The 25,249-nt window shown below is 37.1% G+C and overlaps 3 protein-coding genes and 1 pseudogene across 11 annotated transcripts in view; 1 reads left to right on the top strand and 3 right to left on the bottom strand.

The window, feature by feature from the left end:
* The window catches only part of stim2a (tromal interaction molecule 2a), a 165,035-nt gene that overhangs the window by 27,276 nt on the left and 112,510 nt on the right, over window positions 1-25,249 (top strand). The window lies entirely within an intron of this gene.
* The window catches only part of LOC127518702 (piggyBac transposable element-derived protein 4-like), a 33,760-nt gene that overhangs the window by 2,995 nt on the left and 5,516 nt on the right, over window positions 1-25,249 (bottom strand). For 4 of the 6 annotated variants that reach the window (XM_051905716.1, XM_051905744.1, XM_051905737.1 and 1 more), the window contains 2 exons: window positions 23,735-23,928; window positions 21,704-22,930 (listed from right to left, as the gene is read on the bottom strand). In XM_051905716.1, coding sequence (XP_051761676.1) covers window positions 21,704-22,930; window positions 23,735-23,928 — 1,421 coding nt within the window. Of the gene's footprint in view, window positions 1-1,216; window positions 1,378-1,464; window positions 1,974-20,700; window positions 21,344-21,703; window positions 22,931-23,734; window positions 23,929-25,249 lie in introns of those variants that run through there. The other 2 variants (XM_051905723.1, XM_051905753.1) reach the window with 2 other exon arrangements.
* Window positions 4,045-8,508, bottom strand: LOC127518903 (E3 ubiquitin-protein ligase TRIM39-like; annotated as a pseudogene).
* On the bottom strand, window positions 12,227-19,849 carry LOC127518734 (piggyBac transposable element-derived protein 4-like). 4 transcript variants are annotated; one of them, XM_051905776.1, is made up of 5 exons: window positions 19,526-19,849; window positions 17,925-18,080; window positions 16,827-17,029; window positions 14,093-15,334; window positions 12,227-13,981 (listed from the first exon to the last, which is right to left on the bottom strand). In XM_051905776.1, the coding sequence occupies exons 1-5, from the start codon at window positions 19,799-19,801 to the stop codon at window positions 13,708-13,710; spliced, it is 2,151 nt and encodes a 716-aa protein (XP_051761736.1). In that variant the 5' UTR covers window positions 19,802-19,849; the 3' UTR covers window positions 12,227-13,707. The 4 variants fall into 4 exon arrangements, with proteins under 4 accessions (XP_051761736.1, XP_051761747.1, XP_051761725.1 ...); XM_051905787.1 differs by having other exon boundaries at window positions 16,827-17,032; window positions 17,925-18,075; window positions 19,526-19,848; XM_051905765.1 differs by having other exon boundaries at window positions 16,827-17,032; window positions 19,526-19,848.

Here is a 25,249-nt window from a genome sequence, read left to right on the forward strand (position 1 = left end):
GCCTGTTTTACACCAACACAATGATTTTTTTGCATTTGATTTATCTGCTCAGACCAATGCATAAAAAAAAAAAAAAAATGGAAGACAGGCTGAATGAACACACAAATTCACTTTCCGACAGTAGATGCCGCTTACAGAAAAGCAGAAATACAGCGGTTACCCCGTTCACAAAGCAGCGCTGCGCAACTTTGTTTCTATCCTGCTTGACAAGGAAAAGAAATTAAGTCAAACAGTATTTATTTGTTTTCAGGCAGCTGTTCAGATTTTTGTATTGGCTGTTTATCAAACAAAGCCAAATACAAGAGTACAGACACAAGAGCCAAATACAAGAGTAAAGAGTCGGTTTTGGATTCTTCCTTTGCTATTCACTGTCGCTTAGCAAAACAAAACACATTCATGAGAGCCACCAAGTCGTAGTTATATTAAACCCCAGGGGCTATAGGCATGTGACTAAAAACGCAAATCTTATTGGTTGGCTAATTTTCTTTACAGCGTGATGGAAAAGTGATAAGAACACTTCTCCTTAAAAAATCTGTTGCATTGATGGTATGCAAATGTTCATGTCAGTCTGAAAATATACATTAATAACTGTTCATTCAAATTAATTTAATCACAACAAAGATTCATCTTCTGTTAATAGGCATTTAAGGCTTGTTTACATATAACAAAAAAAAAAAAAAAATAATAATTATATATATTTTATTTATTTATTTATTTATTTATGTATTTTTGGTTACCTGAACTTTCAGTGAAGTTACAGAAACCTCTCAGGTTTCATTTAAAATATATTAATTTGTGTTTTGAATATGAAGATCTATAGGCTTGGAATGACATGAGTAAATGCAATTAAATGATGGCAGAATTTTGTGTGAATTATTGTATTAAGAATTGTGGCAGAAGGCCCCGAAAGGCATGTTGTTGCTGGTGTTTATCTTTATATTCAAATATAAATATTGCTATAGTCTATTGCTATTATGACTATGGCTTTTATGACTATAGAAATGTGATTATTTATTATGGACCTAAAATGTTTCCTTCAAACTCCCATTTATTACAGTTGCTGTTACTATAGCAAAGCAAGCAATATTGCATTTTTGTGAGGGATGTCATACAATTATATTTCTTTGCATCAAAGACAATATTTAACCCACATCATAAATTTAAGTGCTAAAGTACAATGTTAAAAACCCTCAAGAAAATGTGTAGAAAAACTCACTGATCTAGAACAGAGTCAAGGCCATCCATAAACATTTCCTCTGCTGTGCTGTCCACACTGCTGGCCACACTGTTCCGGTCACAAATATCTGTATCTTCATCACTACTACTTTTCTTTGGATCCATCAAAGAGTACTGAAGATCAATTGTTGCGGATGTTTGCTGTCGAATAATCAGTGGCCAGTGTGTGTTAGGTAACATAAACCACATCATGTTATTTTTATTCCAATATTGTATAAAATGTCCTACCTTTTAGCACTCAGAATAGCAAGTCAATGTCTATGCACCGTATGAGTGGCATTGTTGACTACGACAATAACTCATGCCCCAGTCAGTGTCTTTAAACGAACGAGACGCGCGCTTACAGTAAAGTATAGCCTACTTTACCTATAAGCCTAGTATGTAATCTTACAGCACCGCAAAAAAACAAACAAACAAAAAAACAAAAACAAACAAACAGCCGTTTAAAAAAAAACTTACACAACTCACGTGCTAAGTTAAGAGAGATGTCATACAACGGTATTCATTTGTTCGCGCGAGAGTCTCAGAAAGTGGCATAATCTTCTTGTTTTATGGCGGGAGGCACCAACCTTAAGGTGCATTATCGCCACCTACTGTGTTGGAGTGTGACCCAGAGTTTACCCATTTTATTCAATAGGTGCATCTATGAATTATTTGAACATATAACTAACCATTTCTTTAAAATAAACACTTTCTTTAGGTGAATACAAAGGAATTAACTGACATGCTTTTAAACATGTTTTTTTTTTTTTTTTTTTTTTAAATGCCACATGAGTTTTGGGAACAGGACTGAAAACATGCATCAATCTTCTGCTTTGAAATCTTGTAAAAAAAAATTAAATAAAGTTTCCTGAGATTGACCAATACACATTTTGAATAGGTAAATATGTGCAGTATTAGATTCAGTGTTGAAAAAAACAGATAAAAAAAAATAAATGTATAGACTTAAGTCTAATTTAAAATAGTTACAGCAATCAAATGTCACCCATTCAGTGGAATGGCCCAAAAAGACTTTGACTTTTGGCAACATACCTTTAAAATATAAAGACTGTTGCATCCTCCGTGCTAATCCTAGCCCTGGATGTGAGTGAAAAATTAAATGTTAAAACAACCTCCTCATATGACTTTTTAACGTTATACAACGAACGCTAGACACATTCACATACAAAACAATCGTGTCTTTTCATTATGCACGACAACATAGGTTACGCATATATGCTAGCCGTCATCCAACATCAGCTAACATTGGCGAGGCATCAATATCGCTCGTAAGTAATATATAAACCCATCATGTTTATTCATCCTTTTGTGCATAATTTCACGCAAACCCTATGCGTTTTGCATGCATTGCACGTTACAACAGCGTCAGTCTGCCATTGTAGCGACGCTGTGGTAAAATTACCTGAGAAAAACTCACAGCGACGCCATCTTGGTCCTCATTTATTAATTCAAGTGGAGGTGACGTATTTCCTGTTTGAGAGTGGAGCTCCACTCGCTTATGGTCTGCAGCCAGACCCTTCTCATTTTATTGGGATCTTTAGATCCATCAGTATATAACGTGACAATATGGGGTTCCATTTGTGCCAAAAATAAGTCGACTGCTTTGTGCTTTGTAGGCTACTATACAGTTGTCCTTGTCAACAGTCATTGCCTAGTTGTTCAGATAAATTAGTATATGTTGATGTGTATGTTGTTTGTTTATGTCGTCTTGTTCTGTCATCTTAACTGACTTCTGAGTCTGTCATCTTAACTGTCGTCATTCTGTCATCTTGTTCTACATCTTAAAGGCCCTCTGAAGTGTCTTGGAAAGCACAGCATTATTCAACGTGTTGGCGTAATTTCAACTGAAACAGGAAGACAGGGCGATATATCGAACTTTTGTGGTCTGAGCCGACTCGCGGATATGATCCGCTCTGTGCTCTCGTGTCCCTTAGCCAGAGCAGACTGTGCTCGTGCTGCGGTGGTTCTACTAACGTGAAAACGGACTTCATTCGCGTCAATGGAAAACATATTTACACTGTCTGAATCGTTCCCTATCCCCTATATAGTGAACTATGTGTCATTCACCATGTAGAAACTAGTAAATGTGTGAACAAATGACCGATTTCAGCTGCAGCTTGTCTGTTGATAGTGTAGGAGGGGGCGGGACTTCAGATTCTAGAGAGCATTTGATTGGACAGAAGATTTGATGAGAAGCTGAAGTGCGATGTGATGTCATGAAAATCCATGATCCATTTTAGCAGATGTGAGAAAATGTAAATCTCCTAAATGCGAATTTTGTTATTGTTTTGGAACACACCAGCTTAACATTAAGGCTAACATATTCATACTAAAAGCTAACTAAAACTTTTTTTAGGGGGACTTCAGGATTTCAGGGGGTCTTTTTCTGTCATCTTGTTCTGTCGTCTTAAAGGGATAGTTCACCCAAAATTTAAAATTTTGTCATCATTTACTCCCCCTCAAGTTGTTCTAAACCTGTATGAATTTCTTTCTTCTGCTGAACACAAAAGAACATTTTTTAAAAAAATTTTATTGAAGAATGTTTGTAACCAAACAGTTGTGGGGCCCCATTGACTTCCATAGTATTTATTTGTTTATTTTTTTTAATTAGTTGGGCCAACATAAAAAAATAATAATAATATTTTGAGTAATGTAATAAAAGTTAAACTTACTAGAGTAAATTAATTTGACATAAACCAACTAAATTGTGTTGACGCAACTAAACTAATTTATTTTGAATGAACTAAATGAAATTGTGTGTAAAAGCTTTCTTCAAATAAATTAAGTGAAGGTAATGAATTAATTTTTTTGAGTGTAATATCACAGAACATTTTGTAATTGAGATAGAAACAGCCTTAATATAACAATTGACCTTAGTTTGGTTAATTTGGTGCATTTTACTCTGTCCCATGGAGACAAGAGAAAAAAAATGGCTTGAATATTTATGAAACATTGTTCAATATTGTTTTTTAAATATTTTATTTTGAGTTTGTGCATAATATACAAACCAAGAAAGAAAAAAAATGCAAGAGTGACCGAACAATACAAAATCACCTTAGCAACAGTAATCAACTGAATCAAAAGAAAAGAAAAAATAAGAAATAAATAAAAAGGGGGCGGGGAGATGGGGGGATTAATACAGGAAGAGCATGACTGGAAGGAAGGAAGACTGATACATAATTCAGGAAGGGCTGCCATACAGTTTGAAATTGGCAGTGAATTTGTGTTCTAAAGAACATATACCTTTAAGTTGTATGACATTAAGCAATTAATGCAACTACGCTTTGAAGCATGGAGAGTCTGAAGATTTCCAGTACAGAAGAATTATTGTTTTTAGCAAGAACCATGACCATCAATAGAGGTCGTTGCTGAAAGCTTGGAAGCGTTTTTAATGTCTCAGGATCCCAAAATCACAAGGCCATGATCAGCCTTGATCTCTTTTTGAAAAGCTTTTAAAAAAAGTCAAAGATAGCAGTCCAAAAGTTAAACAGTTTGGAACAAAACCAAAACATGTGTGACAAAGAGCCCTCTTCTATTTTACATTTCTCACAAACTGGAAAAATAGAATTATAGGCCTATATTTTACTCAATTTAGTTTTGGCGCAATACAATCTATGTACCACTTTGAACTGATTCAGCCTGTGTGAACCGTGGAATTTTTAAAAAATCTAAAACAAGCATTAAAATTCGGATTTTTAATTATAAAAATCTTTTTCATCTTCATATTAGAGGTGTAAATTCATTTATTGTAATTGACAGGTGTGATGATCAGTGGGCCTGAGTTTTTACCATTATCATCAGGTTCTGGGCTAAAAAATGGATAGAGTTTCCCAGTGAAAGACTGACCAGTGTAAGAGTAGATATGAGAGCTGGACTCCACATCATAAAAGGAGACCAGACCCTCCTCATAATCCACAAACACACTGACCTGCTGTGGCTTCACTCTCAGACACAGAGAGACATAGGGACTAGCACAGGCACTATATTCATTCTCCTTCCTCAGAATCACAGACCAGCATCCATTACTGGGACTCAGTGTGATCTTTCCCTTCCTGTTAATGGATTCTCTGGCCACTCCTAAAGCCCATTCAGTCTTTCCCTTGACCTGCACCTCAAAATAAAATCTCCCTGAGGAGAATCTCTCCTTTCCCAGAACAACTCCATATCTTTCAAATCTCGCTGGTCTGTCTGGGAGGTCCTGCCAAATGTCTCCACATTTCACTTGTTTTCCATCATCAGACAGAATGAGGTTTGGATGAGCTGTATCAGGATCCAGAGTCACATCCACTGAGAAAACAGAAAATATGAACCACAACTTCACAATACAAAAATTTTGTGACGAAGATGTTTTTAATATTTAATCCAGTTCTTAATCATACTGTAGTGGAATAATGAAGCTGTGAGTATATAAATGTTATCTAGCGCACTGTACCTGCATACTGCTGCATCCTCTTTAGCTCTGTAGAGACACATGACAATAAAACATTATCAGCTCTTTGAGATGTTTTTATGTGTGGAATTATAGACAAGCTTTGGGGTTAGATTGAAAGATTTGTGTGAAACATCATGTTTTTCAATGTATGTATTGACATACCATTTTGCGTGAGTTTCTCCTGTAGAGTGTCCTTCAGTTGAGTCAGAACTCTCCTCAGAGTCTCCAGACACTCATCAGTCTTCATACTGATCTCAGACAAGGTCCTGGTGTTTCTAGAGCTAGACAGGGATGAGTAAATCTACAGCAGGAGGGAGGAGAAATCCTTGAGCATGGGGAGTGTTATGGTGTCATATACTGCGTTATCATTGATCATGTTGACTGACCTGTAGGAGGTGGAGATGATCTTCAGTGTGTGAGAGCTGCTCCAACTCAGTGTTTCTCATCTTTAGCTCAGTGATCTCCTGCTCCAGCTCTTCAATGAACTCTTCCTCCTGTTTCTCTGCTGCTTTCTGCTGCTCCTCCATCATCTCCAGCAGTTCAGTCTGACATCTCTCAATGGAGCGGATGAGATCAGTGAAGAGCTCAACGCGGGCTGCTTTCTCCTCCTCTGTGTTTCTCTGCTCAACCAGGTCAATCAACAAATTATTAATGTTGTTTGCCAAGACAAGAATCAGTGTTAGCCTACTTTATAAAACGGAAAGTTCCGGCCCTTGATTCTGATTGATTGGGCCACGTTCAAAGCCGTTGTAAAATTCCCGAAAACATACAGCTGACTGCTCTGTCTTAGCAACCATAAACATATGTTTGTTCTCAATTGATTTTGTTCATTGAAGCTTACTGTATTCTGTAGAAGAATATTGTGAGAGAGATATCGAGTGACCGAGTGTATTACCTGCATTCAAATTTAGCATTTTCCTTCAGGTCAGTCCTATGTTCATAGTAAAAAAATCTGTTTGAATGTCTGCTGCGATCTTGTCCTCATTTAATGGGTTTTCCCGTGCCCTGCTGACACAGACAACACTAGTCAAAGCATTTGTCATTTACGTCTTGTTCCGTTTTCACAACAAGTTTCAATATAAAAGTCTTTGCGACTGAATGACTCGCTAATAAAGACAATCTTTGCCGCCATCTAATGGCGTAATAATGTAACTTCTGTTGCTGTTCACGGTCAGGGACTATTTTTTTTCCAGCGGAAGGAAGGCTTTTAATGATTTTACTTCATGAAAGTTGCATTGATACATATTTTTTCACTTTAATGTTTGTATTGTGTGGTAACCGTTTTATAAAAGTAATACGCCCCAAGAAACCGTGGTTTACAGTGAATTTATAACAGCTAAGGGGCGTTGTTAGGCACGAGGCAGAGCGGAGTACATAAAACCCCCTTAGCTGTTATAAATTCACTGTAAACCACGGCTTCTTGGGGTGTACTGCTTTTATAAAACTGTAATTGCTCATACTTCAGTGTTTTTAGGGGGTTAGGGTTTTCGAAATCCCTCATCCAAAGTATTAAACTTCATCCTGCACCGTTTGATTCCTCGAATTGTGTCTTGCTGAGGAGAGGTATTACTTTACTAAGTGATATGGTAATCACAGCCATGTCGATATTCAGAATATAGAACGATTATGAGTGTTATATCCCTATCGCTTTTATACAAAAAATTAATAAACAAAAATTTAATACTGATCAACTGATATTTTAGACAAATTATTGTCAGTTTCATTGTCTGTATTTGCTCCGAACAGACAAAGCCACAACACACTGTAGTGGTGATTCATTCCTGAATGAAACAGTGTTTATGAACGAATCTCTTGAGTGAATGAAAAATCAATGACTCAAATCAAAGACAGTCACTTGTCGCCACCTACAGGTGTAACAATGTAACCTGCAGAAAGAGTCACTGTAAAATGCCCACCATTAAAACACAGACAGTCTGTTTGGAACAAACACAGAGTGATACAAACATTGAAAACTCAAAACTAATGTGGTTCTTGTGATCTCCATCAGTGCAGGACAGACACACCATTGTCTGATCATCTCTACAGAACAGCTCCAGAGGTCTCTCATGTTTCTGACATATGTAGTCCTCCAGATTACTCGCAGGATTGATCAATTTGTGTTTCTTTAAACCTGCCTCTCTCAAATGACACTCCAGGTGAGATTCACAGTAAGAGCTCTGACACACCAGACATGACTTGAGGGCTTTCAGCTTTCTTTCCTCACAGATGTCACACAGAATTTCAGGTTTTTTATCAGGACTTTTCTTTTTATAGTGATCTACGAGCTCTTGGAGTATGATATTCATCTTGATATCAGGTCTTTGCTGATATATGCTTTACAGTATGGACAGTTGCAGGTCTGGCTGTCATCCCAGTGTTTATTCAGACAGGTCTTGCAGAAGTTGTGTCCACATGGAGTGCTGACTGGATCAGTGAACACGTCCAGACATATAGAGCACTGAAGCTTCTCAGTCAGTGGACCACTGGAGGATGACATGACTGGAAAGAGAAATGATGATGATAAATCTTCTACACTACTAGTCTAAAGTTTGGACACACTTAAAACACACAATGAAGGAACCAGGAACCACCCACATGCTACACCAAACATCGACTGACAAAGCAACAAGAGAAACACAAGGGCTATAAACACAATGGGTAACAAGACAATGAGACACACTTTTAAACTAAAAGTAAGAAAGTATACTTTTAGCTTACTTTTTATGTGCTTCTCAGAAAAATACTTAAAATTAAACTTAAGTATACTTGACTATTTAATGACTAGTATATTGACTATTTGGCCTTTACTTGTACTCAGTCTTTTGATCGAGGTATACTTAAAAGTATAATTAAGTATTCTAAGTATACAATGTTTGAAAATATTGATTCATAAAGAAAACAGACATGTTCCCAATTCTGAGTATGTGAATTTTTGTGTAGTTCACTGATAGCGTACATAGGAATTTATTTCAAATCTACTTAACTCATTCCCTGCCATTGACAGAAATTTCTGGCAATCCATGTTTTCACTGTTATGCGGTATGGGGCGCTATTACGCATCTTCTAAAAGTGTACAGAATCTCTGGATCAAAACACAGCCAAAGAAGAAGCAGAAACAGTCGATAAAGGCTAAGTCCCTAATGGCACACTTCTATGCACTTTCGGTCTTGTGGACTTAAAATGGCTGCCGCATGCGCGTGTCCGTTAAGTCCACGAGACCGTAGGGTGTCCCATTTGTCAATTTTAGGCTTCAGAAGGGTGCTCCTGAGCGCCCCCTTTGTGGCCGATATGCGCCCTCGATGCGCACTTTTGATGCGCCCACACTGGTGCGAGCTCCGCGGCAGACTTCTTCCCGACAGTCAAAGCGACGTTACGCCACTAAAGTGCGGACTCGTAGGAAGGCCGTGAGTGTTTAGGGTGCCATTTGGGACAGGGCCTTTGTGGTCGCTATGCGCCCTCGATGCGCACTTCAGCTGAGCCCGCAAGTCTGCGAGCGGCACCCTTCTGAAACCTAAAATTATGAATGGGACACCCTACGGTCTCATGGACTTAACGGACACGCGCATGCGGCAGCCATTGTAAGTCCACAAGACCGAAAGTGCATAGAAGTGTGCCATTTGGGATTCAGCCAAAGTCCCAAGTGCTGAAATAGTACACTTAGTAGTATACTACTAGTAATAGTAATAATTTTAATATTTTTTATTATCTATTTTATTTCTTATGCATATTTTTATTTCTTAGGCATCTGTTGTGATTATTTTATAATTTTAATTTCCTTTTTTATGTAAAGCACTTACTACATAAAGTATACTTTAAATATACTTGAATTTTATATTTACTTTCATTTACTTTTATGTATTTTAATTTTAATTTGACTAAGTATACTTAAAATTAACTTGAAGTATACTTTTTGATGATTCGATAAAATTTGACAAGATCAGGTTTTTTTTTTACTTAAGAACACAAAGATCAAAGGTCAAGCCTTTTTTTTGTTGTTTTATGATTTCGAGAGAATGATGCATACTTTTGTGTCTTCACATCTGGTCTACTGAAATTCCCTGTATGTAGGGATTAGTCAGTCCACTTTATCACGATTGCAAATTATCCAAAATGCTGCAGCGAGATTGTTGACAGGCTTTCAGAATCAGGACCATATTACTCCTATTCTGTCTTCTTAAGATTGGCTGCCAGTCCTTTATAGGATTGATTTTAAGATTTTGTTGTTGTTTTTAAATCTTTATATGGCCTTGCACCACTCTATCTTTCAGATCTGTTACAACTACTCACCGTCCAGATCACTTAGTTCCTCTGACCAGAAACTCTTGACTCTTCCTATAGGTCTAAATGTAAATTTTGGGGCGATCACGCTTTTTCAGTGATGGCTCCGAGGCTCTGGAACACTTTGCCATTGAATATTAGAACATCCTCCACACTGGTGTCTTTTAAATCTCTTTTAAAAACTCATCTTTTTTCCCTGGCTTTTTTTTTTTTGTTGGATCCTATTTATTGAAATATTGGTATTTTGTCATTTCAAGCTGTGCAGTTAGATGTCTGTTTTGTATAACATTGATGTGTAATGTATGTTTGCTTTTTGCATATGTTTAAAAATTGTACAACACATTGGTCAAGTAACTGTATTTTTCAAACTTAAAACTAATTTGGATCATGACCACTTAATCAATATATATTAGTTAAATCTCATAATAATTGATAGTGAGGAAAACACAATCATTCTTGTTAAACACAGTGACTCATAACCTCATTAAACAATCCAAACTCTGACCTGCTGTTTAGATTAAAGTACAAAGTACCAGTGATATATTTTCTAACAAAAAACATAAATCCTTATATAAAATAGATACATCTCTCCTCAAAAGATATATGGTCAAGAGTCATTTTCAACTTGTTTAATGTAAATGTGATTTTCAGCTGCAGGTCTTTTAAGTCTTGTCTCTTTAGTCTTTCTGTTGTGTGAAAAAATGACAGAAACACCAAAGTTTGTTTCACCACCAATCAAATGACATACTGTTAATACAGTTCTAATACCATTTCAGTGCAGTAAACAGCTAAACTAGAGTATTTAACACGCTTAAACGTGTTTCTGTCGAACTTATTCCAGTTTGATATAAACCCAACTAAACCAGATCACTTCCATTAGAAACCTGTTCAGCTCAATCTCTCTTATATTTCTATCACTTACCTGTGAGTATCAGATGTGTACTCAAGGCTCTTTGAATGGCTCAACAAATATTCTGTTGTTTAAAGAGGTTGATCATTTCAGGCGTCCACACTGTGGTTGATCAAGGTTGTTTCTCTGAATCTCTCACAGGGATGTCAGAGCTCCACCCATATTTACACATATAAATTTGTCCCTGTATTAGGTGTGCTGGGTTCATAAGTGTCAGTTTGTATTGGGCGTGATGTTTCTATCAGATTAATCTCAGATTAAACCTGCCTCCTGGAAGGTTTAATTTAAGCCTCAATTTAGTCCTGGAGTAGCTCTAGTCTTCCTCCAGGAAATTAGCTTAATAAACTCTGGACTTGACTAGTCTAGAACTATTAAAAAACAGAGAAAGCAGATTTCTGTTAATCTGGTTTAAAGGGCCAATTTAGTCTAGGGCTAGACTTAATCTCTGCCCTTGAATGTGACTGTATGTATAATGACTGAATTGACTTGCACTTTGATATTTTCCTTCTGGAGCATCAGTGAATATTTGAACCTTTTTTAATAGTTGTGTTTGAGTCCCTCAGTTTGATTCCCAACAATTTATGTATCTGGGAAGTATTCTCACTTCCAACCATGATCTATCTTTTGAAATTCAACATCATGTTAAAAAAAGCCTCTCCTCCTTTGGACGTCTGATGCACCGGGTGTTCCGAAATTGCAACTTGGCCTTGTCAGCCAAGGTCAGAGTGTACAAAGCTATTTGCCTATCTGCGCTTTTGTATGGTGGCTACGTTCCTCGAAGTTCTGGTCACCTAGAGGTCCACCTGTAAGACCGGTCTTGATGCCTGGGAAGCGGGCATGACCCAGGCGACAGAGGAACGCCGCCAGCACAAATGTGTCAACACTGTGGGCGCATCTGTGCCTCAGAGTTTGATCTCTGCAATCATTTACGTATCCACTCTAAGACAGATCAATAACAATGCATCGTCCTCGTCAGAATCGACAGACTTCCAAGAGATTTGCATGTCTTGTTTCACTCTAGACAACTGGAGTGAGGCAAACAATGAAAGATTTTGCTTTGTTAGATTTTTTTTAATGAGTTGTGGCTCAGTATCCTGTCAAACCTAAGACTGGTCGTTTGCTCTTTTTATTGATGGAGACAAAGACAAATGGTCACTATTTAAGGCATCGAGCCATCAAGCTATAAACAATGGTTTCATTAAAATGACAATTGCATAGACTTTTCTTATTGCCACTACTAGCATAAATGATGTTTAAACTGGATGCTTTCTTGGCTCAGTCATAGCAGCATTAGTAAATGAAAATGGGTTAAAATAAGGCTTGAAACCTTTTCTTAAAAAAAATAAAAATAAAAAATCCGGTACAATGCATGGAATGGAAACATTTATGTTAAAAATTGTACATGGTCCCTTTACAAATAAATAAAGGAACAGCATTTTGTAACATTATACACTCTGTTCAAAAGTTTGGGGTCAGTAAGAATTTCTACTTTTTTTTTTTTTTTTTTGAAAACAAATTAAATAAGAAAATAATACTTTTATTCAGCAAGCATGCATTAAATTGATCAAATGTGATAGTAAAGACATGTATAATGTTACAAAAGATTCTATTTCAAATAAATGCTGTTCTTTTGAACTTTCAAAATATATAAAAACTTTCTAAATAAATGTTTCTTGTTCCTTATCTTTCAAAGAAAAACTGTTTTAATGAAAATGTAAATTTCCAGTATGCTTTATTTGTAATATTTCAGCCATAGCTTCAGTTTCTGTGGATGAAGTTTTGGTGACATGTGAAAAGTCAAACTTTCCTCCTGCAATGAAACGCTGTATTCACAGTACAAAAAATAAAAAAAAATAAAAATAGCAATTTACATCAGTCATCTGAATAAATGTTCTTGCAGGGTTGCAGAGATGCATAATTTCAGGAGAATCTCTGTGACAGAAAATATATGTGGAATTAAAATAATAGGTGGCATCATAAACCACCATGTTAGCTCAAAATAACCTACAAAATGACATTGGTACCAAATTGACAGATTTGACTAAATTCTGATTCAAATGCCAGTGAAATGTTTCCCTTGCCAATGCATGTTTTCAAAAAGACCATTTGAGGACTTTAAATGCACATATGTAAACCAACAACCTACATAAAATGTAGATAATTAAATACTATTCAAAACATTTATTTCACTTTACAATGTAACAAACACAATTTAAATATTCTGATAATAGAGTGGTGCAGGTTATGACATCAGAACTTGGAAGACTAATTCACCACTGGTTCCTTTGAGATTTTCCTATGGGGTTTTTCGTTTCATGTTTAAAATAAAGCCTGAGGTAAACATAACTTGACTAGCCTTTGACGTTTTGCTCTACCACGTAAATTACCCATAGAGAAAATGCAAATTTTGAAGCAGTTATGTTAATTTTTGAAAAATGTACTAGATAAGACAGCTTGGGGTGTGAGAGTGTGAAGTGTACATTGTAGAACAAAATGTTAAAGTACTGTCAAGTTATGTTTACCACAGGCTTTATTTTACAAATAAATTGAAAACCCCATTATAAAACGCCATGGGAAAATCTCAAAGGAACCAGCGGTGAATTAGACTTCTGGGTTCTGACGCCATACCTGCACCACACTATTGGAATCAAGTAATGCACCTAGCAGTGGGTGGGGAAAAAAACGACCCTTAACAACGTTACATTCACAGAAGCCATAAATCAAAATCCTTGTTTTTTATGCCAATCATTGAAACGGTCCCTCTTGGGGATCAACAACATCACAAGAGTACACTTCCTTCTTCCAATGTTGTCTGGTGTGATGTGCTTTGGCTTGAGGAATGAAGAGGGAACTACTGAAGAACCACTGAAGAGGGAGCTGAGGAAACTGGTGCCGAGTCCTGAGGACCCATTTCTGTAAGCTCTAAAATAAGCACCTCCAAGAATGCCTTTCGGGTCAAAGGCTTCATGTCCTTTCTCTTGGCCATTAGTTCCTGCATTATGAATGCATTCTCTACGGTGATGTCCAAAAAGTGATAAAACACACATTGATACCACTTTTTTGGTTTATGTAGAGCTCTGTAATGTCCAGTAATGCAATTAGGTGGATCCACTGCCTCCATGTTTCTATGTGGAAATATAAAATACATATTTCAAACTCTAAACAGATAAATAGAGCAAATTATGGAAGCTTGTTTCTCACAATTGTGGGTTTATATCTGAATACATTTTACTTACTTGTTGTAGTCCAACACTGCAGCTGGAATGGGGACCTCCACAAGGGTTCGATGTGCATCACCCTTCACCTTCCTCTGCACAGTATCACCTTCATAGGCTTTGTGGAAGGTGGAACACATCTGCACTTTCTGTGAGTCTTTCCACTCAACAAACAAGAGCTTGTTGTTCCTAATCCAACGCATGGTGCCGCGTGGAGCATTCCTTGTCAAGCTGTTCACAGTTGTTTCTGGGAAACCTGTCCTGTTTGCCCAAACAGGTCCACAAGCCCAGATCTTTTTACACAAGAGGTCTCTGAAGAGTGTGGGACTGGTGTAAAATTTGTCTACAAACAGTTTGTACCCAGAGCCCAACATATTTTCATCCACCAACGCCATAACGGACTCATAACTCAAGCCCTCGCTCTGTGACGTACATGACTTCCCCTCGTAAATAAAGAAGTCCCATGTATAGCCACAGGTGCAGTCTGTCAGTGCAAAGAGTTTGTACCCCATGTTTGGAGATTCATTTTTCATGCATCGCTTGAGCCCAGTTCTAGCCTCCGATGTCACCATTCTTTCAACAATGGTGATGTTCTGAAAGGGATGAAAAAACGTCTTGCAGGCCTCCCTAATGACTTGATACAGGGGTTGAATTTTACCCAGCCGTTCATAGGCTGATGTTCCCCTCCTAAAGCTGTTCATCTCATCTTCCCTGCTGTCACTTAGATGAAGAGATTTGGAAATTGACCGAAATTTCTGGCAAGACATGATTTTTGCAGGAAATGACAGACTGAAATGCTGGGACACACTCCAATAGTCAGCTAGTGAAGAGCACTTGAACATGCCCATGTAAATGACCAGTGCTATGTACGACTTCAAGTCGTTTTGACAAATGTTTTCCCACACCTTGCCCTTTCTCTCTCGGCACTTGGCTCCATAGTCATTTGTGTGGGCTACAATGGTCTGCAACATTGTTTTTGAAAACAACAGTTGAAAAAACTGCAGAGGACTGCTGCACTTACTCGGTAAAAACTTTGGCCCAGGTTCTTGGACAGGACTGAAGTCCAGCTGAAGCGGTTCAACATCTGCTTCATCTGAGTTGTGCCACCTTTCTGATGATACACCAGATAAATCATAATTTCCACTCTCTCTGCCACCTCCATCAGCAGCAGAAGATGTGGAAGACAGACGGAATCTCTTTCTCTGCTGTAGGCTGGCCTCTGAATCACAGTCCTCCTCTGGTGGGTAAAGGTCAGGTGAAGGCCTATTGCATGACACAAAAGGAAACCCCCCCCCCAGAATTAGCAATGTACTTCACAACTCTGCTGACAGTTTACACCAACACAAATACTCTGTTCAGACCAATGTGAAAAAAATGGAAGACAGGATGAATAGACATGCAAATTCACTTTCTGACAGTAACGAAAAGCAGAAATACAGCGGTTACCCAATTCACAAAGCAGCGCTGTGCAATTTCTGTTTCTAACCCACTTGTCAAAGAGAAGAAATGAAATCAAACTAGTGCTGGCCGATATACCGGCTCGTATTACGGTAAACTGGTTTCAATTTCGAGACTGATATTTTTTAAAAACCGCCATACCGATACGTAGCTGAAACAGCTGCTCTAGCCTATCTATTTAATGGCCATGAAGCGCTATGTAGTGTATAGTGAGCGGACTTCTATTAACTGCATACACTTCTTACACTAATGGAAACAACTTTATAACACAACAATAAATAACTCTCTTTAATACTGCAAATACCATGTAGAGCCATATGATTTCCACAATGCAGAAAACACGGATGAAATCACAGAATCCAGTCATAAGCACTTACTGTATAACGCAGAACGTCACAGAATTTGGCAATTTTTGGATGAATAAATCAAAAGTAGGGCTGTACAATGAATCATATATCGATACGGACTAGTGTCTGAATATTATAGCTAAAAAAAACTGCTATTGAAATCTGAAGTCTGTATGAATGAGCACCGTGTTTTAGTCTACTACTACAAATCCTGAAGCACTCGTGAAGCTCGCGATGATTTCATTGTCTGCTGTCTCACTCACTATACACAAACACATGAACTTCATCTGCAGAGCTGCTCTTAAGAGTTACTTTATGAATATTTCACCTTTTTAATTTGATAAAACTATCGACATTTGTTGTATCATATACACACAAACTCAAGGTCTTCATTGAAATTACAGAAACTGCACAGTAAAAATGTAGCCTACTTATATTAATTTAATTAAATAATTAAATTAACTTCATTACATTTGTTAGCTTTATGAACTGATTTGATTATATTTAATACATTTTTATTTGTCCTTACAATGTTTATTGGTATATTCCCTGTACTCCTGACAGTAAAATATGTCAAAATAAAGGTGCAGTAAAAAAAGAAAAAAAAAGAAAAGTGATTTACCCAGAAACTGCCTTGAATCTTAAAACAAACAAACAAAAACAAAAACAACAACAACAACAACAACAACAACAAAAAAAAAAAAAAAAAAAAAAAAAAAACGTGATACAGGCCAAAGTATACTTTGGGCTTTACCTGAACTATGAACTTTGCTACAGGATTATTTACTATGAATCTACAATGTTTCCATCAAACCCCCAAACTTACTACAACTGCTGTTATATCAAAGTATATTTGTATTTTAATAAGTAAAAAAAATATTTTTTTAAACATAATATTCAACCCACATCATAAATGTAAGCAATAAAATATATTGTGTAGAAAAACTCACTGATCTAGAATCGAGTCAAGGCCATCCATAAACATTTCCTCTGCTATGCTGTCCACACTGCTGGCCACACTGTCCTGGTCACAAATATCCGTATCTTCATCACTACTGCCTGTACTGTCCTCCACACCGTTCTCAGTACTTTTCTTTGGAACCATCAGAGAGTACTGAAGAGAGTACTGAAGATCAATCGTTGTGGATTTTTGCTGCTGAATATTAGGAGAGTAAAGAGTGAATCAGTGGCTAGCAATAGTATCCAGCTGCAGAACCGCAGCACCAGCAGTTTCAGACTAGCAGCCACATGACAAGTAATTTTCTTTTATTAAATAGGAGCTATTTTCACATGGATTTTGATCGGATCGATATCTATAATATTTAATAAATACTTTTAAATAAAGTCACTTTTATGTTCATACATGCATAAGATATGATGTACAACGAGCAATATTTTTTAGGAAGCGCAACACTATTGAAGGGTTAGTATCTCTTTCTATTCCTTTAACTGTATAAGCTCCGCCCCCCATTTCTGTTCCTCGTGACATATGTAGTGGCTAGTGCATGTTAGGGAATATAAACAAACCACAAAACATTGTAATCTCGATTTCACGTTATTTTAATTCCAATTCTATATAAAATGTCCTACATTTTAGCACTCAAATCAAACAGTGTCATTGCCTATGCACCGCAAGAGTGCCATTGTTGACTACAGACAATTAAAATTTATCGCGCTAACATCAACGTAGCTACTTTACCTTGAAGCCTATAGTATGTATGCTGACAGCACCGAAAATGATAATATACAGCTGTTAAGTACCTGTGTTACCTTAAAGCATACACAACACACGTGCTAAGACACATAAGCAAACAACAATGTTCAATTGTTCGGTTCGTTTTAAAAGACCACAGGCTATAGGACAGAAACAATATAGCATCCTACTGTGGTAATTTCGTTTTAACCGATTTTTACCCAAATCTTAAGTCAAGGAAGTTTCTGTAATATAGCCCCACCGTACATCATACAGTGTCGTGAACAACTGGGTACACATATTACGTTTGAACAGTCAATAGCAGATACTTCAACAAATAATCAAACATACTTACACGTTTTGATTCAGAAGCGCCAGATTGTCCGACCAAAGTGGGAACTGCTCCATTTTTTAGAAGTAGCCTTTGTGTATAACCGGCGTTGTATTCTCCCAGGTTCAGGAAGCTGTCCTTCGTAAAATGCGCAGCACACAAGCGAACTTTTGGGCTGTACTGGTCAGGAACAGCGTTGTAAATAAATTGTAACCACTGCTTTCTAATTCCTTCCGTCTTCGGAAGGCCAAACAAATGGGTTATGCTTTCGCATCTGAATTCACAGCGTCTCCACGACATGCTGAAAACAATACACTGACTGAAGCCTGCCTGTGCCTGGCCTCCTTTCTATATCTTTGGGCGGGCCTTTCAAACTTTGACTTTTACGTTTGCGGAAGTAATATTTTTTTTATTCATTTACATTAATATCAACAGAAAGGCAGTCATAGCTGAAAGATTTACAAAGACTGAGATTACACTCAATGTTCACATCACATTCTACACAAAATATCAAACAATAAAAATTAAAAAAAAGAAGAAAAGCTGGGGAGTTGGAGGTTTTTATATTATAAAACCAAAATCCTCCAATAAAGAAAACAAATACTTGGCTTTGGGACTTTTCATCCCTGTCAATGTCTCCAAATATATAAAAACATCCTCTTTACCATTAATCAGGGAGGAATTTTGAAAAATTTACATTTGTGTATGTAAAATTTCAGAAAAAGGAACAATTTTTTTTTTTACCATAAGATACCTTTTTATCCTTAATTAACAAACCAAACTTTACAGTTTCCAGAGAGTGTCAGTCTTGCAGGATGTGTGCACCAATTTACAATGAAAAAACAGTGTCCAACCATTTCTATCTGTAATTTACATGTCTGGCATAAATTTGAATCCCCAACATTAAATCTTATTCGTAAAAAATCTTTTGCGGGATATATAGGATTCATAATTTTAAAGTGCACCTAAGTAAATTGGTCGTAATTTCACATACTAATTATAAGTTCATAGAACATATAAGTTCTCTTTACAAGTCCTGGGAAACATTGTAATCAATGTCTTGTAATCAGCATTGTTGTGCTCTGTTAGAGCATTTTTTAATCAATAAATATCAACTTTCTATCGTAAGATTACTTTAGATATTATCATTGAATATTTCAAATGCTCATTAAAGGTTGTTCACTTTTTTCTTTTTCTTTCTAGGATTGATTGTGTTTATGGGGCGCAGTTTAACATGTCTTCATGCTTCGTTTTTCTTAAAAAAAAAAAGAAAGAGTGTAGTCAAATATCTTTCGCCAAAAGTATGAGCCCATTACAAAACCTAACCATGCCTTTACTGCACTGGCTAAATCAAACACAGAGCCGTGTTTTGCATGTGGGTAAACACAGCATAATGAAACAATGCTGTACACTGATAACAGAAACGCCAACAAACACCAACAGAAGTTCGCTGGTGTGATTACACAGAAGTTTGTTGGTGTTTATAGGCGTATGAAATAGAATTGAGCTAACTGGCTAGCGAAGCCAAACCACGTTGGTCTTTGTTTACGTCCTTGATGCAACCAAAAAATAGCAACAGAAACTATACGTTTAAAAGACATGTACAAACAATAAAACATACTTACAGGTTGGGTCCCATAAACAGCAGCTTCTGCTTTTAAAGTGGGAACTGCTCCATCTTTCAATAATAACCTTTGTGCAAATCCAGCATTGAATTCGTGTAGATTCTGGAAGCTGTCTTCCGTGAAATGTGCAGCACAGACAGCTAAATTAGGATTATAATTGTCAGGAACAGAGTTAAACATAAATTTTAACCATTGTTCCCTAAGTCCAGCGTCCCTAGGAAGGCCAAACACAAAAGACTTGCAATCGGGGTGAAAATAACAGCGTTTCGACGGCATGGCAACAACACTCTACTACAACAACTCTTCTTCCGTAATGCCGCGCGACACGGCCTCGCCCACTTTATTGCGTGTTCCCGGGGGGAGGGTTTATGTTAATTGCAGGGTTGGGTTACATTCGATATCACCAACCCGGGAAGAAGCTCGTTGTAGTCCCAACCGGTCATATTTGTTGCATTAAACTGCCATAACTTTAAAAGACAATATCTCCGTTTGCATTGAACTTTCAGCGCTGTAACTTTGCAGATAGTGTTTATGCTCAAGCAGCAACATTACACACTAACTAAAGTTAAAAAAGTGTAATCATCAGCATTGGAATACTCTTGATAATTTTATCATACACTTTAGATTAGCAATTTGATTGTATTGACCAAAAACATCCTGAGTTAGTATATCAACCCCCCCAAAACACATAATCTGATTTTTTTTGAGACTTCATCCTATCATTTCTCTTTTTAATCTACATTCTTATTGCATTGCTCATTACAGTTACAGTATGTGTTCTTTCAAAATCTTCAATGATAGTTCACATACTGCGTTAAAACTCTAGTTCAAAAGTATGGTTAAAATGAGGATTTTATGTTGTTTCAGTCATGGTGTCCATTGTGATGGTCTTGTAAAAATTCGTTGACAAATCTTTTTAGATTAATTTCTAATGTAGGTAAAAAAAAAAAAAAAAAACTACTCAGTGGGGAAAAAAAAAAAAAAAAAAAAAAAAAAAAAAAAAAAAAAACCAAACGTCTGAAGTCCATTTAGTCTGTTGAAGCCAGGATTGATTCAATCAATCAGTTTTTTTTAAACAATCGCTAGGACACATTTCTCAATATTTTGGTCAATTTTTCAAAACTAAAGCCCATTTCATATGCATGTTGATAAAACTGTCATGAAAAAGTCATAGATACATTTCCAGTATGTTTTATTTGTAATATTTCATCATCAGCACAAGCAGCCATTGCTTCAATTTCTGTGGATGATGATTTGGTCATGTGTGAAAAGTCAAACTTTCCTCCTACTTTACAAATGTAACAAACAAAACACATTTAATTTAAATAGTCCGATAACTGGAATCAAGCAATTCACCAAAAACAGAGGAGGAGCATAAATCAAAAGCCTTGTTTTTCATGCCAATCATTGAAACAGTCCCTCTCAGGCTGAAAGCACAACATCACATCACAAGTCACACACATGACTGGAGTTGTCTGGTTGCAAAGCCTGCAATTCCTTCTACCAACATTTTCCGGTGTGATGTACTTCGGCTTGTGGAAAGGAGGAGGAACTGCTGAGGAAGAGGGAGCTGAGGAAACTGGTGCTGAATCCTGAGGACCCATCTCTGCAAGCTCCAAAATAAGCACTTCCAAGAATGTCTTTCGTGTCAAAGGCTTCTTGTTCTTTCCCTTGGCCATTAGTTTCTGCATGATGAATGCATTCTCTACAGTGATGTCCAAAAAGTGATAAAAAATACATTGATACCACTTTTTCGGTTTATGTAGAGCTCTGTAATGTCCAGTAATGCAATTAGGTGGATCCACTGCCTCCATGTTCCTAAGTGGAAATATAAAATGTATATTTCAAACTCAAAAAAGATGTATATTTCAAACTCAAAAAATTACGAAAGCTTGTTTCTGCCATGAAATAATAAAATAAAACGTTTAAATTTTTAAGTTTATATCTCACAATTCAGACTTTTTTTTTCTCTGAATTGCAAAAAAAGGTCAAATTGAGAGATAACTTGGAATTGCAAGAAAAAAGAAAAAAAAAGAAAAGAGGATTGTGATCTAACAAGTCACAATTACTTTTTTTAATCTGTGGCGGAAACAAGCTTCCATAGTAAACGCATTGAAGACTTAACGCACAGGTAAAATAAAATTACAAGGAACATCCCTAAATAAAAATTGTACTAACCTGTTGTAGTCCAACACTGCAGCTGGAATGGGGACCTCCACAAGGGTTCGATGTGCATCACCCTTCACTTTCCTCTGCACAGTATCACCTTTATAGGCTTTGTGGAAGGTGGAACACATCTGCACTTCCTGTGAGTCTTTCCACTCAACAAACAGGAGCTCGTCGTTCCTAATCCAACGCATGGTGCCGCGTGGAGCGTTCCTTGACAATCTGTTCACGGTTGTTTCTGGGAAACCTGTCCTGTTTGCCCAAACAGGGCCACAAGCCCAGATCTTTTTACACAGGAGGTCCCTGAAGAGTGTGGGACTGGTGTAAAATTTGTCTACAAACAGTTTGTAACCAGAGCCCAACATATTTTCATCCACCAATGCCATAACGGACTCGTAACTCAAGCCCTCGCTCTGTGACGTACATGACTTCCCCTCGTAAATAAAGAAGTCCCATGTATAGCCGCAGGTGCAGTCTGTCAGTGCAAAGAGTTTGTACCCCATGTTTGGAGATTCGTTTTTCATGCATCGCTTGAGCCCAGTTCTAGCCTCTAATGTCACCATTCTTTCAACAATGGTGATGTTCTGAAAGGGATGAAAAAACGTCTTGCAGGCCTCCCTAATGACTTGATACAGGGGTTGAATTTTACCCAGCCGTTCATAGGCTGCTGTTCCCCTCCTAACGTTGTTCTTCTCATCCTCCCTGCTGTCACTTAGATGAAGAGCTTTGGAGATTGACAGAAATTTCTGGTAAGACATGATTTTTGCAGGAAAGGACAGACTGAAATGCTGGGACACACTCCAATAGTCAGCTAGTGAAGAGCACTTGAACATGCCCATGTAAATGACCAGTGCTATGTACGACTTCAAGTCGTTTTGACAAATGTTTTCCCACACCTTGCCCCTTCTCTTTTGACACTTGGCTCCATAGCCATTTGTATGCCCTACAATGGTCTGCAACATTGTTTTAGGGAACAACAGTTGAAAAAACTGCAGAGGACTGCTACACCTATTCGGTAAAATCTGAGGGCCAGGTTCTTGGACAGGAGTGAAGTCTATACGAGGTGGCTCATCATCTGCTTCATTTGAGTTGTGCCACCTTTCTGTTGATACACCAGAGAAATCATTTTCACTCTCTCTGCCACCTCCATCAGAAGACGACAGACGGAATCTCTTCCTCTGTTGTGGGTGGTCCTCTGAATCACAGTCCTCCTCTGGTGGGTAAAGGTCAGATGAAGGTCTATTACAAGGCACAAAAAGAAAAAATAAGATTAGCAACGTACTACTTGGTAAGTAAAATGGTCATTTTGGTCTGTCCACCTCAGGTCAGGCCAAATCACCATTTTAATAAACATTAAAAAAAAACAACAACAAAAAAAAAAACTTTATGTAGTTTTGTGTATTTTTGTGACATTAGGACCCCCTACAGTTCAAGGAACAGTTCACCCAAAAATGAAAATTATCCCTCACCCTCAAGCCGTCCTAGGTGTATATGACTTTCTTCTTTAAGCCGAACACAGAGTTATATTAAATAATATCCTGGCTCTTCCCAGCTTTGTAAAGGCACTGAATTGTTTCGAGTTTTTGAAGCTCCAAAAAAACGCATCCATCCATAATAAAAGTAATCTAAACGACTCTAGTGGGTTAAAGAACGCCTTCAAGTGAAACTGTGGCTTTCTGTAAGAAAAATCTACATATTTAAAACTTTATAAACTATAATCACTGGCTTCTGGTAATGGCCGTACACACATTCAAGAGAGTTTAGTTCCGCCGGAAAGGTGACCTCTGACCCGACGTATGACGTCTACGTCTATGACTCTATTCAATGCCATTAGAAAGCTGGGAAGAGCCAGGTGATTATTTAATATAACTCTGATTGTGTTCGACTGAAAGAAAGTCATATACACCTAGGATGGCATGAGGGTGAGTAAATTATGGGATCATTTTCACATATACTCTAGGTGCATCCTAATTCACATACTTGTGCGCTATTCTATACCATTTTGTAGTATGAATAGTGTTATAAAAAACAAATAAAACTCACCGATCTAAAACAGGGTCAAGACCATCAATAAACATTTCCTCTGCTGTGCTGTCCACACTGCTGGCCACACTGTCTTGGTCACAAATATCAAGATCTTCGTCACTACTGATTATAATATTCTCCACATCAATAGCAGTATTTTTCTTAGCTTCCGCAGCAGAAGCGAGAAGATCAGCCACTGTCGAGGTTTGCCGCTGGATTATAGCAGGGTAAACAAAAGAGTTAGTGGAACGTCTGCTAGAAGATTATCACATGCATCTATAACCAATTATAAAATATAAACAAACCAAAATACAGTTTTATACATTTACAGCCCAACTGTTTTTCTTAATAGGAAATCAAACTCGTTTATGAGAATCAGTTCTTTCGACCCGTTTGTATGAAAGAACTGACTCAAAATACAACTTTTATTTGGAAAAGCATACTACTCCTATCATATCTTCCATGTCTCAGATTCAGCACATAAAACAACTGAATTCAAGTCATTAAAAACTTAAATATAACTTATATTTACATTAATTACTATCATTTACATATTCTCAACACCAACAAAAAAGTTCTAGTATATTTTTTTAAAACAAGTATATTATAAACTGCAGTTATACAAAACTAACGATTTATATGCATGTTGACAAAACTGCCATACAGTCAAGTCAGCATTCACAGACGACGTTCACACTTTCAGTATAGTATGCGTTTAAAAAGGGAGCAGCGCATTCTTGAGGGCATGAAACCGCATCCGGAATCATTCATGACAAACCTGGACGTGACATGTATTATAATAAAATTAGATATATATCTAATTATATTAATATAATCCTCCTTATTAATAAATGATACCTTTATGAAAATGTAATTTACCATGAATTAACTGTAGTAATATTGTAGTAACCATGCTTAGTAAGCAAGACTGTTATAAGTACTATATTAGTTAAATCTGTTTAAAGGTATCTGTGATACTGGCTTAAAGGGGTCATGAACTGCATTTTTTTTTTAATTAATGTTTTCTGAGGTCCATTTATAATGTTAGCATAATTTAGAATATTACAGTAATAGGCTATTTTCTCTCGTTTTTGACCAAATGCGCCGCATTCAAGATGTGGAAGTAAATGCCCACTGCTACAACTGGGTAACAGTTTTGCATAGCTAAATAATTTAACACCCTTGCCATTACATGAGAGAAATTGTTTTGAAAACTCCCAATGTTGAAAAATGGCAACTGTGAAATCCAGCCATATATGTAAGAGCCAGTCTGATCCCGAGCCTACACCTCAAATAGAGGATACTCTAGTCTGCAACAGCGTGGTAATTAAAGGTCCCATGACATGCTACTTTTTGGATGCTTTTATATAGGCCTAAGTGGTCCCTAGTACTGTATCTTAAGTCTTTTTTTCCGAAATTCAGCCTTGGTGCAGAATTTCAGCCACTACGAGTCAGTCCAACAATGAGCTTTCCTCAGGACCTGCCGTTTCTGGGTCTGTAGCTTTAAATGCTAATGAGGAGCAGAGAGGCGGG

Source organism: Ctenopharyngodon idella, chromosome 1 (genome assembly GCF_019924925.1).
Source record: "Ctenopharyngodon idella isolate HZGC_01 chromosome 1, HZGC01, whole genome shotgun sequence".
Classification (NCBI taxonomy): domain Eukaryota; kingdom Metazoa; phylum Chordata; class Actinopteri; order Cypriniformes; family Xenocyprididae; genus Ctenopharyngodon; species Ctenopharyngodon idella.

Coding starts and splice junctions, on each gene's coding strand:
- LOC127518734 (XM_051905765.1), bottom strand. CDS start 19,801: ATGCCGTCGAAACGCTGTTATTTTCACCCCGATTGCAAGTCTTTTGTG. Junction 17,033..17,924: donor GCGCTTCTGAATCAAAACGT/GTAAGTATGTTT, acceptor CCTAATATTCAG/CAGCAAAAATCCACAACGAT. Junction 13,982..14,092: donor GCAGTGTTGGACTACAACAA/GTAAGTAAAATG, acceptor ATTTCCACATAG/AAACATGGAGGCAGTGGATC.